This window comes from Muntiacus reevesi, chromosome 4, assembly GCF_963930625.1.
Source record: "Muntiacus reevesi chromosome 4, mMunRee1.1, whole genome shotgun sequence".
Taxonomy (NCBI): domain Eukaryota; kingdom Metazoa; phylum Chordata; class Mammalia; order Artiodactyla; family Cervidae; genus Muntiacus; species Muntiacus reevesi.
The window spans coordinates 119784579-119801961 of record NC_089252.1 but is presented as its reverse complement, the minus strand read 5'-3'; the positions used below and the strand labels follow the sequence as shown (position 1 = coordinate 119801961).

Genomic DNA, 17383 nt, shown 5'->3' with positions numbered 1-17383 from the left:
CATCATCCGCCAAGCTTTAAATAATACTCCAAACCTGGACGCATTCCCAGAGGTTTTGATGCAAGCACACTGAGAGGAGATGCTGGCATCAGTATATTTTTCTAATTTCCCAGAGATTATCTAAATGGAAAGCGAGGGCCGAGAATCACCGAGTTAGGCTCACAAGCTCTCAAACTTTAACGCTCACTGGACTCTCTGGTAAATCCATTTAAAGGCAGATTCCAGGCTCCATCCCTGGAAGTTCTGATTCAGTAGGCTTCAGATGAGCCCCAAGGTACTGCAATTTTAATGAGAGCATTATGCAGGGGACCTTGAATCCCACTTTGAAAGACCCTCGAAGTCTAGATCCTTGCTATTCAAAAGTGTGGTCCCTGGACCACCAGTGTACGCCTCAACCGGGAGCTCCCTAGAAAGGCAGAATCTCAGGACCTCCACCTGCATTTTGAAAAGATCTGCATGATTTGTATGTCCTTTAATGTTTGAGATGGACTCACCTACATATTTAACCCTTTCTTGAGAACCTCAGCAGCATGACTCATATTCCAAGCCCCTTGCGAGCCATCTCAGTACAAGAACGTGATCCTAACATAATAATCCCTGCCTTGGGACTGAAATTATTCCCAGGCACAAAAATTCCTTAGAAACTTTTATCTATCTTCATCAAATAATAACTTTTAAAAACACCAGCTTACCAATATTAAATTTTGCATAATGAATATTTGGTGTGCTTATATAAAAGAAATATGTGTGGTAAAAAATGATGAGTCAGGTAGGAGATTGCTAAGTACTTGCAACTATTTCAAGTGGCTGCATAGAAAATAAGAGAAGGTATCATAAGACGGGTACAATTAGGAATGATGGAACAAAATTAAGCATAGAAAAATTTATGCTGGATATTAGAATAAATTTTTTCACAGCAAGGTCAGTGGTTCCTGTGGTTGTTCTGACCCCCTTTCTCCAACTGGAGTAATTTCCAAACTAGACTAAGGGGAGCATTTGGAAATAAGAGGTTAGCAAAAAACTCCTTTACTGTCCAGGCATTGATCTGCATGATTTAATACAGCATTTCCTTTCCCGGAATTAAGCATTTATTCTTGCCAAAATGCTTTCCAGTTCTTTTATTAACTAGGCCTTTCAAACGCCCCTTTGAGCTCAATAAGCATTTTATGCCCACATTTGATATAAAGAATCTGAGCTGCAGAAGTAGGGGGACTTGCCCAAGGTCATCCTGAAATTAATAGCTGGTGTCTGAGCCATCCTGCTACTGCTAAGATCTTAGATCAGCTTCTGTGCTAATCCTGACTCCTCTGAGGTGAGAAGGGGAAGATAAACAAATGGATGATTCTTAAAGACACTTTTGAGTATTTCTGTAAAGCTCAGGAACCTTTCATGTGAACTACTGTGAATTACTCTGAATTTTTAAGCTATACTGGCAAACGTAACAGAATGTGTCTTTGAGCGAACTCAGTTTTTTGAATCATGGAATTGAATTAGGTTTGTCTGACCACTAAATGGTATGCTCTGAATTGGTCTGAATTTGTATTTTATGCCAAAAGACTGGTTTGACTGAATAGCTCGCTCTTGCTGAAGTTGTCCTGGTCTCCTTTAAAGCAGTGGTTCTCACACTTGAGTGTGGGCTGAGTGAGACATGCCCCTGGGTGATACCAAGGCAGCTGGCCCAGGACCACACTGAGAGAGCCTCTGCACAGTCTGTAAGATTTCCAGACTTCCTCCATTTAAATAAGATGGATATCTGAAAACCATTACCCTCAGTCCACAAAAGGCTCTATAAGCACGACCAATCTGCTAGGGTTTCACCCTTTAATCCACCACTTTTAGACACAGGGCACTGGGGGAAAATCTTTTGTAACGAAGGAGTACATTGCTTGCTTCTCCCAGACTACTAACTGTACTTCATTCTGACCATAAAGAAGTTTCAGGCCTCCTGCGTTAAATAAAAACTGATGTAAAGGGGAAGAGAGGAAATAATGGAAATGCTTACTACCTATCATATTTCTTTAAAGGTGGTCATTTTTACAGCTGTAGAGCTGAGATGACGGTAAATAGATTCAGGAAGGAGAGATGCGTCTTCCATCATGGTCTCATTCTATCACCCTCTGCCTTTCCATTGAGACTGAAGTCCACCACACTGCTCTGCTCCTGACTACTTCCAGTTCAGGAAAATAACAAGGGGAGTTCTACTCTCTCACTGAGTCGCACAACACCCAGTCCTCCCTCATTTCCCAAAGAGGTGATCAATTTCAGCTCCTCCTTCCAAGGGCCACCATCTGCAAGTATATTTCAGGTTGTCTAATTCTACAGAAACGTTCTCCAAGGTTTATACTCTCCTCCTCTTTTATCCAACCCTTTTAAAAATAAAAGCAAGGTGGAACTACCATCCCTCTAACCTGCTTCCAGCCAATGCATACGTACAGAGAAGCCTTGTCATTTAAGAGTCTGCTCTCAGTTACAGGGAATAAATAATAAATTGCTCTATGGTAAAGCATCCTGGCACAGAATATGGCACTCTGTCATATGCTGGAAGAGCGCATGTGGGATGGATTTGACTGGGCACTTACTGGGTGGTCGGCATCCAGCTCTGAACCATACATGAGGACTCGGTGAGAGCACCTATCTAACTCCGAGATCTTCCGGGGAAACCAGGGCACGTCCTCCAACTCTGCTGGAAACACAGTGAGGTTCAAAAATATTAGCTTTACCCTTTGCAACACGTGTCAGCTTGCAAAATCACCCAACAAACAAAAACTGGCCTTGCCTTCTTCCTCCGTCCAAATGTTCTCTGGCGGATTCAGCGTCACAATCGTGGTTTGAAATTTCAGCGACTGAATGAGCTCATTGAATTCCGTTTTGCCACACTCACAGTCCACAAAGATTTCAACTTCCGAACTTCGCCGCCGGGATTTCCGGGACTCAATGTGAATCATGTTGACATGTTTTTCCTGTGAAAGTATAAACAACATATCTAAATCAGCTCCAGGGAACAATAAAAGAGATGCCATGGACTGGCCTGGTTTAACATGTAAGCAAAAAGGTGCCAAGTGCCCATGAAAGAGGAAAAGACCATTATCTCACTGCTTGGTTGACTAAAACACGGAAATGTTTTCCAACCATTGTCTATTAATAAGAAGAGTAACTGTGTGTAGGTTTTCCTGTCTCTTTTTCAACAAGGAGGGATATTACGGTATACAAAGGCCCCACAAAATGTATAATAATTATGAAGATTATCATTTCCTAGAGGAGTCCACATCCCACTGGTGGTATGCACGATTATTTGGGGGGGAATTTAGTTTATCATACTGTCAAATATCATACTGTCAGGTTGATTTTTTTAATATATTTTCCCAAAAAACTTATAACTCAAACTCTTGATTTTATAGTAATAAAACATTTCTTTTTGAAATAAAACTTAAGATAATTGTAGAAGAAATAATTAATAGTATGAACAGCAGGCAAATAAGGCAGAAACGGGGAAGGTGATATGAAACTGACCGAAATTTGGGACACACTAACCGAAGAGCGGCCCACATTTTAGGGGGTGGGGTGGCGGAAGGAAGCAAGAAAAGTACCAAAGAAGGGTCTCCGTAGGCAAGGAAATAAAAGAAGACTCCCTAATGGAACCACTTAGGAACTATTCTCTTTCAGCAACCTCCAGGCTAACTAACTTCACCCAAGAATGTGTTGCTGCAACTATCACGATGGATTTCATGAGTAAAATCTCCTTACAATAAGATGTTCAAAGCAGGGCTGCAATTTCATACTCAAGTCTCAGGTTTAAATTCCCCCCAGGGACGTAGTCTTTCTTTGTCCTCAGGTAACTGAAGACCAAGTTCTCCTCTCCATCCTGACCACCCCCAGACAAGCAGATCCCTCCCCATCAGTCCACGGTATCCTCTGATTATCAGCATAACTCCTAGTCAATCTGGGAGGCCCCAGACCTTTCAGCACAGCAGCAGGAGAGGCAATTTCCAGTACCAGACCAGGATGAAAGCACAGCATCCTTCTCTGTATAAAGAAACTCAGCCTGTGACCAGGCTGCTAATTGTTCTATTTATGTTTTTAATAAGTTCTGCAATAATGCCATATTTTCTAAATTGGGAGGTAATAAAGGTAAGATTGACATTAGGTTCAAAGTTCAAGCATCTTCACACAACTGGGTCACTGTGTGGACTTTGGTTGAAGCAGAGTGGATATTTTTAGACAAGAAAACTGGGGTTCAGATGGGTTAAGTGATATAACTAAGACCCCATCACCAGCTGATGGCCAAGTGAAAACTCAGAGCTGATGAGTCTGTCTCCAGGGGTTTTTCTGCTGCACCCAGCTGTCTAATTGAATTGGCCTGCCTTTGGGCACTGTATGGAGGCAGCACTGGATGATATCATTATGTGTAAAATAGTTCCCCAAACTTCCATTACCACTGTTTATGGTACCTGATCCTTTCTTCAAGGTCAGAAGAGAACAAGGAAATATTTGCCAAATCAGGCTGCTAATTCCCCCTCTATGGTCATCAAAAAGGCATCATAGTAATGCCTCACGTCTGCACACTTTACAAAGCACTTACACTCCTGTTATTTCAGCACAACAACCTTGTTAGGTAGGAATTATTACTGCCATTTTACAAATGAAGCTATTGAATCTAGGAAGCAGCTAGTGATTAGCCGAGCCAAGAGAACACGGGTCTGAAACCTCTGACTGCAATTCAGTCTTTCCACGGCACCAGGAGCCCAATGCACCATACAGTGCTAGGCCCCTGTGACAGCTCTAATCACGGCCACTGCCCCCAAACAAAACCCACTGGTAACAGAGGCATTTCATGCAGGACAGGGTAGCCATCAGGGGTACCCTGGCAAGAAGTCAAGAGTTTTTCTGGGTTTTTATAACCTTCCCCTCAACTACGCTCTTTCTTAAGGTTTCAAACCACCCATTTGGATGACCATATTTCTATAAGAGAAAGCTAGCCCTAGCTCCCAGGCTTCCCAGGTGGCGCTGGTGGTAAAGAACTTGCCTGCCAATGCAGGAGATGTAAGAGAAGTGGGTTCAACCCCTGGGTTGGGAGGATTCCCCTGGAGAAGGGCATGGTAACCGACTCCAGTATTCTTGCCTGGAGAATCCCATGGACAGAGGAGCCTGGTGGGCTACAGTCCATAGGGTTGCAAAGAGTTGGACACGACTGAGGCAACTTAGCACGCACACAGTCCTAGGTCCTATATAAGGAGAATGACTCATCTTTAAAAAAAAAAAAAAAAGGAGAATGACTCATCTTTACAAAAGACACGTTAGGTTCTTGAAACAAAGAGTCTTAGCGGAATAACGAGTGCCTATACTAACATATCTCATTTTATGACATCAATGTGCTCTAGGACATATGCATGATTCAAACGTGAACAAACTGAATCAGGCTGTAAGCTCTTGATATTTAAAGATACCTTCTTTGGCTTCTTTTGTGTTTGCATTTCCAGGTGTGAGGCTCACACTTTCAAATTACCGACTTCCTCACCTGACAATAGTATGCAGAATTATGAATCGGCTGACTCTAAGTTAATAAACCATGATTTCCACGAATGTTTATTTTATTGTTTGACAGACTAACCCCTCTTATAGAGCGTCATGAAGTTTGGTCTCTTTGAACCTTTCAACACATTATCTAGAAATGGATTCAGTGATATTTCGTAACAGATGACAGGCTTGTAAACCAGCACACAGACAGTTTTAAAGTTAGATAATGACATTTTTACATTCACCTGGAAGAGTTTCAGTGCTTTGACCAATCCACCAACTTCATTTTTCAAGGAGAATACAACTGCCGTCTTGCCACTCTCGGTAGCAGTGTCATTTTTGCTGCTTCCCTTGTTGCCTTTTTTATCATCATTTTTGCCAGAGTTAGTTTTATTTAGCTTTAAAAAGGTAGAAACACACACGAAAGTATTAGTTAGGATTCCAGAGTTCTCTGTAACCAGATTCTTTTTCAGACATTCCATTCATATGCTGGAACCCTTAGCAAGCATACAAACTCAAGGAGAAGTTGCCAAGTCACTTATAACTATCGATCATAAGTACTGGTCTAATTTACTCATGGACACTATTCTGAAATGCTCAAAGACATCATCCACTGGTTGAAATTAAAGGGAAATCATATTTGATTCATTTTAATAGCAACAAAAACCTGACCATCATAAAGCCTCTTGTGTGAATAACTCCCTTCTTTCTAACAGATTTTACAGCATGAAGTTTGATCTGTTAGCCTAGTTGAATTATATCAAAGATATATTAATTAGTAAACATAAAATTAAGCTATATTAATTACTAAACATATTTTTCAAAATAATTTTTTCAATTAATCTTAAAATATTAACTTTGTTCTGAAATATGTCCGGACATGCACTAAAATTGACCACCTTACTTTCTGCAGTTAGATCCACATGGTCAATGTGAGTCTATCTGCAGAAGTTTAGCGCATAGGAGTGTATTAATGAAGGCCACCTGTGTCAGCAGATGATATCTGAAAAGTGGCCATAAAAATTCAGCTACATGAAAAAACTGAAGAAAAGAAAGAAAGATGAAGGAGAGGAGGCAGGGAGGGAGAGAGAAAGGAAGGCAGGAAGAAAGAGGAGGGTAAAAAGAAATCAAGAAACAAAGAGACTAGCTCATCATTAGGGGCCAAGAGCAGAATCTGAGAAATTGAAAAATATTAGCACTTCATTGGCCAACCAAGATACCATAATAATACATAACTAAGTAATGGCTATTGGTCCTATTGGCTAAAGACAAAAATGACAGATTCCAGAAACTTGGATCATATTGTCAGAAATACACAATAAAAAGCTGGAAACTTTTACTCAGCAGAATGCAAACCGGAGTGTACCTTTCCATGTTCTTTATATGCAGATGAAGAACTGGGCAAATAGAACTTTCTCCCTGGCAGACAGTGATACAGTGCAGTCACACCAATCTATTACTTGCTCATGAAACTGAAACATGCACATTTGATATGGAACCCAGTGAACAGTTCTTTGTTATTTTCTTCCTCTCACTTCCCTACTGGCTTTATTTTCACATGTTACTATTGCCTCACTCACTAGATTTACATATCACAGAAATAAACATTTTATAATTTACGACTTGAGGGACAAAAGAAGTTTATGCGGGCATTGGCATTTGACAGTATGTTCCATCATTAAAAGCTCAAATGTTGTAGTGCTCTCAACATTTGCAACAGATCTTATATATTTAAGTAGTATTTTCTATATGAAAGGGTTAGTACACATTAACCATAACTCTGAGTTTTCCTTGTTTTCCTCCCAGAAGGTCACTGTGGCTTCAGAATTCTTCATTGTAATATCTCATTCAAATATTCATTTCTAACATTTAAATGTTAGAAAACTTATTTATGTTTTAGACTCATTTTTGCAAATTGATTTAAACAGTTCTTCAAAACTTGCCCTGATTACTTTTCAACATTCTTAGGAGTAATAATATACCAGTACAATACAACCCTCTGGCACATAGTCAGAGCTATGATACTAAAACAGATTTTTCTATGATACACATTGAATTGTAATTGGTTGATTAACTCTGGTAGTATGGTAATGAAATATCATTTAATATTTTTAATAACTAGAAATCTGAATACATTTTTCATTCACTGTCTTCTTTATTAAATCCTATGATTATTACCCCATATCAGGCTCTAAATCCTGCAAAATGTTGCTTTTTTATTCTGTTACTGTTTTTTTAATAAAACTGCCCTAAATATTGAAAGAAGTGGTGTATTGCTTTCATTACCCCATCAGTTAAACTGAAAAATAATGAAGTAATGAGGAACACAGGAAAACTTTTGAAAGGAATCTGATCTTTCTCTTATTCCAAAAAACAGCATCTATAGACAAAAACAGAAAATATTACTTTGTTTTTAAAGACCAGGTTTTGTAGATGGAAGAGGGTACAGAAGACACAACAATCTTGCAGGAACCACAGAAATCCATTTAATTTCTTCTCTCTGTTACAACTCATAATAAACGACCCTCTCAAAAATTCTGCACACTTATTTTGGTTGTTGACATAAGACATTGTTTCATACAATTTCTCATCCTTAACATTCGGGAACTTCTTTACTTCAACTCAAAAGCTTTGAGGAAAGAAAGTTGCGCCCCGTAGAGATCAGGACACCTGCTTTACTTTATGGAGACAGAAAGAAGGGTGGAGAGAGGCAGCAGGGAGGCAGGTTAGACAGATGAGGAAGGAATTAAGGGCGTGTGTTTAGAGCAGGTGTCCCAGCGGCGAGGATGAGGCTGTCCCCGACCTGGAAACCCTCCTCTAGAGAGTGCCCGCTACTCAGGACTCACTGTTGAGCTGGCGAGCAGCTGATGCTCTTCGGGCACTGCTGAGTCCAGGGAAAGCCCTCTTCTTGCCCAGTATTTACTGGAAAACATCATCATTGCTGGCTGCATGGGTCCCGGTGTAGTTTGCTTCCTCTGCAGCAGGGGGACGAGCAGGGCAGCACCGCGGGGAGGTGAGAGGGCTGGCCGGCGGCGGACCTCTCGGGGCGCTGACCAGAACCCGGGTGCTGAAGAAAATGCAATGCGAATCTTCCCCTTCCAGGCCCTTTATATGAGTGACTGGGGACTGATGGAAGGCTGATTAGAAAGAAACTCATTTCTGGCTGCCGATGGCCACAGTCAGATTACAAACCTGAAGCCTGGGGTTATCTGTGTTCCCCGGGCTCTTTGTTTGTTTCGTAGGTCGAGTAGCTGCTCCGCGTGGGTGGTAGGGAACAATACATAATGGAGTGCTATTTGTAAAAGAAAACATCTGTCCCCTGACCTTAGCTCTCATCTCTCAAACCTGCTACTGGCAAGCTAACCTCACCCTAAAGGTAATGAGGAATTCAATGTTTTCCCAAAAGAAGGAAAATAATTCGAGAAAGATCAGTATTGCAGAGTCCCTAAGCCATTTTACTTTATGTTAATAAATTTTTTCTGATCTGATGTGTTATGACTGTGTGAGTGGAACTGTGTGTGTGATGGTGTTCATAAAATGCACAGCTTCCCAGTTGTGTGATAAAACTATGCAGTGATGTTTAGGCAACTGTAAAGGAAATGTGAGGCTGTGATTTAGCCACATATCTGCATAGTTGCAAGGCCTCTTCAAACAGCCATTTTGCTTTATTGCATTTCTTTTCCATGGGGGTGGTCTTGATCCCTGTCTCCTGTACAGTGTCACGAACCTCCATCCATAGTTCATCACGCACTCTGTCTATCAGATCTAGTCCCTTAAATCTACTTCTCACTTCCACTGTATAATCATAAGGGATTTGATTTAGGTCATACCTGAATGGTCCAGATGTTCAAGCTGGTTTTAGAAAAGACAGAGGAACCAGAGATCAAATTGCCAATATCCGCTGGATCGTCAAAAAAGCAAGAGTTCCAGAAAAACATCTATTTCTGCTTTATTGACAATGCCAAAGCCTTTGACTGTGTGGATCACAATAAACTGTGGAAAATTCTGAAAGAGATGGGAATACCAGACCATCTGACCTGCCTCTTGAGAAATCTATATGCAGGTCAAAAAGCAACAGTTAGAACTGGACATGGAACAACAGACTGGTTCCAAACAGGAAAAGAAGTACGTCAAGGCTGTGTATTGTCATCCTGCTTATTTAACTTATATGCAGAGTACATCATGACAAATGCTGGGCTGGAAGAAGCACAAGCTGGAATCAAGATTGCCGGGAGAAATATCAATAACCTCAGATATGCAGACGACACCACCCTTATGGCAGAAAGTGAAGAGGAACTAAAAAGCCTCTTGATAAAAGTGAAAGAGGAGAGTGAAAAAGTTGACTTAAAGCTCCACATTCAGAAAACTAAGATCATGGCATCTGGTCCCATCACTTCATGGGAAGTAGACGGGGAAACAGTGGAAACAGTGTCAGACTATTTGGGCGGGGGGGGGGGGGGTGGGGGGTGGGGGCGGGCTCCAAAATCACTGCAGATGGTGATTGCAGCCATGAAATTAAAAGACACTTACTCCTTGGAAGGAAAGTTATGACCAACCTAGATAGCATATCAAAAAGCAGAGACACTACTTTGCCAACAAAGGTCCATCTAGTCAAGGCTATGGTTTTTCCAGCGGTCATGTAGGGATGTGAGAGGTGGACTGTGAAGAAAGCTGAGTGCCGAAAAATTGATGACTTTGAACTGTGGTGTTGGAGAAGACTCTTGAGAGTCCCTTGGACTGCAAGGAGATTCAACCAGTCCATCCTAAAGGAGATCACTCCTGGGTGTTCATTGGAAGGACTGATGCTGAAGCTGAAACTCCGATACCTTGGCCACCTCATGCAAAGAGCTGACTCACTGAAAAGACCCTGATGCTGGGAGGGATTGGGGGCAGGAGGAAAACGGAACAACAGAGGATGAGATGATTGGATGGCATCACCGACTTGATGGACATGGGTTTGAGTAAACTCCAGGAGTTGGTGAAGAACAGGGAGGTCTGGCATGCTGGGATTCATGGGTCGCAAAGAGTCAGACACAACTGAGTGACTGAACTGAACTGATGCATAGTTGAGACACTAACCCTAGAATCTTCCTCACTAGGTAGGAAGGAAAAGGATATGAAATGTCCATATAATCATTCCTTTGATGACTTCAAACTAGAACAAGTCCAACAATTTGAAACGCATAGATCAACTGATAACTTACTATTCAAACTTTAGTAAGTCATAGAATTACCAAGGAAAATATTAATAGCCTCCTGAAGGATTGAAGACTCTTGATCAAATGGACATGTTTATGGAGAAACAGATATAGAGAATAGACTTATGGACATGGGGAGAGAGAGGGAAGGGGTGAGATGTATGGGAAGAGTAACATGGAAACTTACATTACCATGAGTAAAATAGATAGCCAACAGGAATCTGCTGTATGGCTCAGGAAACTCAAACAGGTCTAGTGGACAGGGGAACCTGGTGGGCTGCAGTCCATAGGGTCGCAAAGAGTCGGACATGACTGAAGTGACAGCACACACGCACGCCAAAGGTTTACAAAATTAAAAGGTGGCTGAGGCAGGATTTAAATTCAGGCAGTTTGGCTCCAAAATCCATGGTCTCAACTATTACATTAAACCTTTGAGTATTCCAAACAAGGAAATAAAAGTAAGCTCAAGAAAACATACATAGATTATTTCATCTAGAAGAGGATTTGGGAAGATGTGTAATTCAACAAAGACTTGTTAAGGACTCACTCTGTTAGGACTTCCCTGGTGGCTCAGATGGTAGAGCGTCTGCCTACAATGCGGGAGACCCAGGTTCAATCCCTGAGTCAGGAAGATCTCCTGGAGAAGGAAATGGCAACCCACTCCAGTATTCTTGCCTGGAAAATCCCATGGATGGAGGATCCTGGTAGGCTACAGTCCAGGGGGTCGCAGAGTTGGACACAACTGGGCAACTTCACTTCACTCTGTCAGGCACTGAAATCGCGTCCTGGGGATGCAAAGATGAATGAGGTACACTGCCATCCTCAAGCAAAGCACAGACTGGTTGAAGGAATATACACGCAAATAAATAAGTGAAACAAAACATCGAATTCTCTACAGAAGACAGTAAAAGCACAAGGGACAGAGTGCTCAGTGTTACCTTAGGGGAGTTAAGTGGGCCTTTCTAGAAGCTGAATAATTAAAAGTGAGTTTGTGTTTATTAATTGAAATGGAATAGGAGATAGTGAGGAGGTGATTCCATGTAGAGAGAACAATATAAGAAATATATCGACAAATGATGTTGTTCAACAAGAATGGAGTGTGGGCCAGGGCAAACGTGCCCTTGAAGAATAAGGCCGAAGGGGAAAACGGGATCCAAATCCTGATAAATCTTGAAAGGCGTTCAGTGGGCTTTTCACTTTATCACCTTATCCTGTAAGGGAAAGAGAGCACTTGGAAGGGCATTAGGCAAGGCAACAGTGTAACCATCTTGGTATTTCAGAAAAGCAGCAGCTTGGGGGAGGACCTCAAGACTAAAGGTATAAACCACTTAGGACATGAAATAGTCCAACTGGGGGACGAAGTAAGCAATGAAAAGAATAAGAGATGTTAAGGAGTAAAATCCATAGGATAACATGTCTACCTGGATGTGGGAGCAGATAAAGAGCTCCCAGGATAACTCTCAAGTTTCTGACTGGGTGGACTGGGTAAATTACAGTCTCATTCATTGAACTAGACCACACATAAATAATTGCAAGTTAAGAAAAAAAAAGAAACTCTTAAAAGTTAGATCTTATTATATTGCATGTGAATGACCAAGTGAAACTGTCCAATAAGCATTTGAATATATGGCTTTATAACTTGAAATGAGACCTAAACTGGATATAGAGATTTGACTATTGTTAAGTACTGAATTGGTTTAATACAGCTTCATTCACAAAGTATATGTTGTTTGAGAAGACAGTCAAGAACAGAAAACCCTGGGGAACATCAAATTTAAGAAACGATTTAAAACAAAATAAAAACAGAAACATAAAAAGGAAAATAAGAAAGGAAAAATTTCAGAGAGGTAGGAAAAGCAAAGCCAAGAGAAGGTAAGTTATTGGAAGACAAATATGAAACCTGAAAAACAGAAGGAAGGACTGAGTGTTTGTAAATCTGAATGCCAGGATTGTTGCTGTCGTTCAACCGCTAAGTCCTATCTGACTCTTTTGCAACTCTATGGACTGCAGCCCTCCAGGCTCCTCTGCCCACGGGATTTCCCAGGCAAGAACACTGGAGTGTCCTTGCCATTTCCTTCAACAGGGGTCCGGATCAAACCTACACCTCCTGTCTCCTGCACTGACAGGCGAGTCCTTCACCAGAGCCACTGGGAAGCCCAAGCAACAGCACACTGGAGGAAACTGCTCCGCCCCCAGAGGCCCTGTCTGCCGGTTCCGGGGCAGCTGCAGCTCTCAGAGGCAGGTAGGGAGAGACCCGCGGCCGCAGTGCACAGGCCCAAAGCTCCCTGCCGTTTGTAACCTCAGCCACTGACCGGGAGGTCTGTCCACGTTCAGACGAGAGGCCACATGCGCCTAGATCTTGGGCGGGAAGAAACTGCTAGCGCGGCATGGGGCGAAGTCTCTGGGCGTCGTCGGCCGCCGCCGGAGCTCCACCCCGCACATCCGGGGTTTCAGACATTCCTGCAGCATACAAACCGGAGGACGTGGCCACTCGGCACCTAAACTGGCTTCTAGGCACACAGGACACCGGAAGTGGTCAAGGGACTCAGCCTCTGCCCCGGCCCCTGCCGGCAGCGCACAGTCCAAACAGTCCTGCGGCAGCCCAGCCGGCCCGTAGCGCAGCCGTCGTGCAGCTCCGCGTGGCAGCAGAAAGGGGCGGAGGGGAGGAGGGGGCGGCGGGGGGAGGGGAGGAGGGGGTGGCGTGGGGCGGGGGGAGGGGGGGAGGGGGTGGCGTGGGGCGGGGGGCGGCGGGAGGAGGGGAGGAGGGGGGAGGGAGGAGGGGCGGCGGGGGGGGGGAGGGGGCAGCGGGGCAGGAGTCAACGGGGTGGGTCGCCTGGCCAGCAGGGGCGGGGTGAGGGCCTGAATATTGCTTCTGAAATAGAAGGTGAAGTCCAAATAGGAAGAAGACTCAACTCTCAAGCTTCCATGACTGTAAATGGCGGTATTTTCGCTATTTCCAAAGAAGGAATAAGTTTTGGGAAAAAAAGAGGGGAATAAAGTTTTGGAAAAAGAAGAGTGAAATTGAGTTGACTGCAGTACTCTAAAGGAACTTTAAATAGCGTGCAATTATAAATGTTAGACTGGAATTTGGGAAGTAGATTAGAGCTATGGATAGAAATCTGAGAGTAATTCAGTGATGTTAGCTGGCACAGGCCATGGACTATCCAAATAAAAGAATATAGAGAAACATCCTCTCTAGAGAGACTGGAATCATTTTGAACTATTGAGGGAAATACAAAATGGTACAGCCTCTGGAAAAACAGGAAAAGGATTCCTCGAAAAAGTAAAAGAATTATGGTATGATTTAGCAATCCTAGTTCTGGGTGTGTGTGTATATATACATACATATACATGAGTCGCTCAGTCATGTCCAACTGTTTGCAACTTCATGGATTGCAGCCCACCAGGTTCCTCTGTCCATTAAATTCTCCAGGCAAGAATTCTGGAGTGGGTTGCCATTCCCTTCTCCAGGGGATCTTCCCCACCCAGGGATTGAAACTGGGTCTCCTGCATTGCAGGCAGATTCTTTACCATCTGAGCCACCAGGGAAGTGTGTGTGTGTGTGTGTGTGTGTGTGTGTGTGTAAGTGTGTGTGTGTGTGTGTGTCTGAATCCAAAAGAATTGAAAGCAGGGACTGAAAGAGGTATTTTTGCACTCATATTGAGTTGACTTTAGTCACGAAGTCTTGTCTGACTCTTGTCACCCCGTGGACTGTAGCCCACCAGGCTCCTCTGTTCAAGGGATTCTCCAGGCAAGAATACTAGAATGGGTTGCCATTTCCTTCTCCAGGGATCTTCCTAACCCAGGGATCAAAAACCCAGGTGTCTGCATTGCAGGCAGATTCTCTACCATTTGAACCACCAGGGAAGCCCCACATCCATGTTAATAGCATTGTTACTCACAAGAGCCAAAAGGTTGAGCAACACAAGCGTCTATCAATGAACAAAGTGGTAAACAAAACATGGAATATACCTACAATGGAATGTTATTCAGCCATAAAAAGGAAATCCTGACAAATGCGTAACATGGATGAACTTCAAGGACTTTATGCTAAGTGAAATTTCAGTCACAAAAAAACAAATACATTCCATTTATATGAGAAATCTAGCATAGCTGAACTCACAAGCAAAATGGAGCTTGTCAGGGGCTGGGGAGAGGGGAAAATGGGGCACAGAGTTTCAATTTAATAAGATAAAAAGTTCTGGAGATTGGCTGCACAATAACATGAATGTACTTAATATCGTTGAGCTTAAGAATGGTGAGAGATAAACTTTATGCTCTGTGCATTTTACCACAAATTAAAAAAATTTTGATAATAAATAAATAACCAAGAGAACCCAGGAACTAAACCACAAAAGATGCTCATAATTAAAGGTAGAATGAAAAAGAAGTCATCCAAGTAAAAAAGATCAAAGGAGGTGAAACATAGAAAGGAGATAAAACCTATGGTCAATGGTTTCAAATACTACAGAGAAGTGGAAAGGAATGAGAACTAGAGAAAGACCACTAGATTTGGCTATCAAGACTGTCACTGGTGACCTTTGAGAGTGCAGTTTTAGCAAGAGAGAGGAAATAAACGCAGATCACAGGAGTTAAAGATAATGTGGGTTCCAAAGTGTAGGTAATAAGTCCGGATCATCTATATAAGATTTTTAAGTACTCTTTCTATTTAAGAGTGTAGATTTAACTATTTTTGCTCCCTCCTGAAATCCTACTAAAGCAACAGTAAAGGATTTCCTTTCCTTTTTAAGGCACAAAAGATTAGCATAAATTGGAGAAACAACAGCAACAAAAAAATTGGAAACTTAAAAGAAGATGAAAAACTGATCAAAGATTTTGTAAACGTGAGAAAGCCGAACCCCAAGCTATCAATGAAGAAGCCTGAGAAGCAACTCAGCTAACATTACTGAATCTCCTAAAGGCTCAAATACCTCTAGAAGTGGGAGTAAATGGAGGAGACTGAAAAAGAATTGTTCAAAGACTGCTTAAGAAGTCGTTAAACAATTTCAAAATTTAACAAAGTAATCAAGCCAGTGTGGCACTATAAGACAATGTGTTAAGTCACTTCAGATCAGTTCAGTTCAGTCACTCAGTCATGTCCTACTCTTTGCAACTCCATGAACCACAGCGCGCCAGGCCTCCCTGTCCATCACCAACTCCCGGAGTTTACTCAAACTCATGCCCATCGAGTCAGTGATGCCATCCAGCCATCTCATCCTCTGTCGTCCCCTTCTCCTCCTGCCCCCAATCCCTCCCAGCATCAGGGTCTTTTCCAATGAGTCAACTCTTCGCATGAGGTGGCCAAAGTATTGGAGTTTCAGCTTCAGCATCAGTCCTTCCAATGAACACCCAGGACTGATCTCCCTTAGGAGATCTCCTTGGTTGGATCTCCTTGCAGTCCAAGGGACTCTCAAGATCCTTCTCCAACACCACAGTTCAAAAGCATCAATTCTTCGGTGCTCAGCTTTCTTCACAGTCCAACTCTCACATCCATACATGACTACTGGAAAAACCATAGCCTTGACTAGATGGACCTTTGTTGGCAAAGTAGTGTCTCTGCTTTTTGATATGCTATCTAGGTTGGTTATAACTTTCCCTCCAAGGAGTAAGCGTCTTTTAATTTCATGGCTGCAATCACCATCTGCAGTGATTTTGGAGCCCCCCAAATTAAAGTCTGACACTAAGTCACTTCAGTTGTGTCCAACTCTTTGCAACCCTTTGGACTATCGCCTGCCAGGCTCCTCTGTCCATAGGGATTCTCCGGTCAAGAACACTGGAGTGGGTGGCTGTGCCCTCCCCCCGGGGGTCTCCCCTATGCAAGCCTCTTATGTTTTCCGCATTGGCGGGCAGGTCCTGTACCACTAGCGCCGCCTGGGAAGCCCGTAGGACAATAGACATATAAATGGAATAGAATTTAGAGTTCAAAACAAGTTTTGACCATTTATGGTCAACTGATTTTCAACAAGTGTGCTAAAACTGTTCATAGCAAAGAATAACTTTGGATATCCACATGAAAAACAATGAACACTGACTCCTACCTTACTTCAGACACAAAAGTTAACTCAAAATGAATCATTGACCTAAATTAAAAGCTAAAACTATAACAGTCAGCAGAAAACACTGGATTATATCTTCACGACCTTGGATTGGGCAATTTTTTTCTTAGATATGATAACAAAACTATAAGCAACCAAAGAAAAGATAAATATGATCTCATCAAAATTAAAAATTTTGTGCCTCAAAGGATATCATCAAGAAAATGAAAAGACAACCCACAGTATGGGAGAAAATATTTATAAATCATGTATCTCATAGGAGACAGTAACCAGGATATATAAGATTCTCTTAAAAGTTGACATTGAAAAAACAAGTAAACCAATTTTGAAATGGACAAAGGATTTGAACTGACATTTGTCCAAAGAATATATGACCAATAAGTATATGAAAAGATGCTCAACATTAGTTATTAGAGAAATACAAATCAAAACACAGAAAAAGATATTTATAAACCACTAGAATGGCTAAAATTAAAAAGACAGACAAATATTGGAAGAAAGTGGAAAAATAGCAAGTCTCATACATAGTTGATAGGAATGAAAAATGATGAGTCACTTTGGAAAAGTTTGGTAGTCCTTCAAAATATTAACTACAAAGTTACCATGTGACCCAAC

General features: G+C 42.1%; 1 protein-coding gene and 1 non-coding gene across 2 annotated transcripts in view; one reads left to right on the top strand and one right to left on the bottom strand.

Annotated features, from left to right (window-relative positions):
- The window catches only part of TPH2 (tryptophan hydroxylase 2), a 95428-nt gene extending 86963 nt beyond the window's left edge, over window positions 1-8465 (bottom strand). The window contains exons 1-4 of the mRNA XM_065935467.1: window positions 8361-8465; window positions 5760-5912; window positions 2777-2960; window positions 2580-2680 (exon numbers count right to left, since the gene is read on the bottom strand). Of these exons, the coding sequence (XP_065791539.1) occupies window positions 2580-2680; window positions 2777-2960; window positions 5760-5912; window positions 8361-8465 (543 nt within the window). The remainder of the gene's footprint in view (window positions 1-2579; window positions 2681-2776; window positions 2961-5759; window positions 5913-8360) is intronic.
- A 2806-nt stretch (window positions 8466-11271) lies between these two features.
- Window positions 11272-11344, top strand: TRNAC-ACA (transfer RNA cysteine (anticodon ACA)). The gene has a single exon. It is a non-coding gene; the product is annotated as a tRNA-Cys (tRNA).
- Window positions 11345-17383: the final 6039 nt, after the last annotated feature.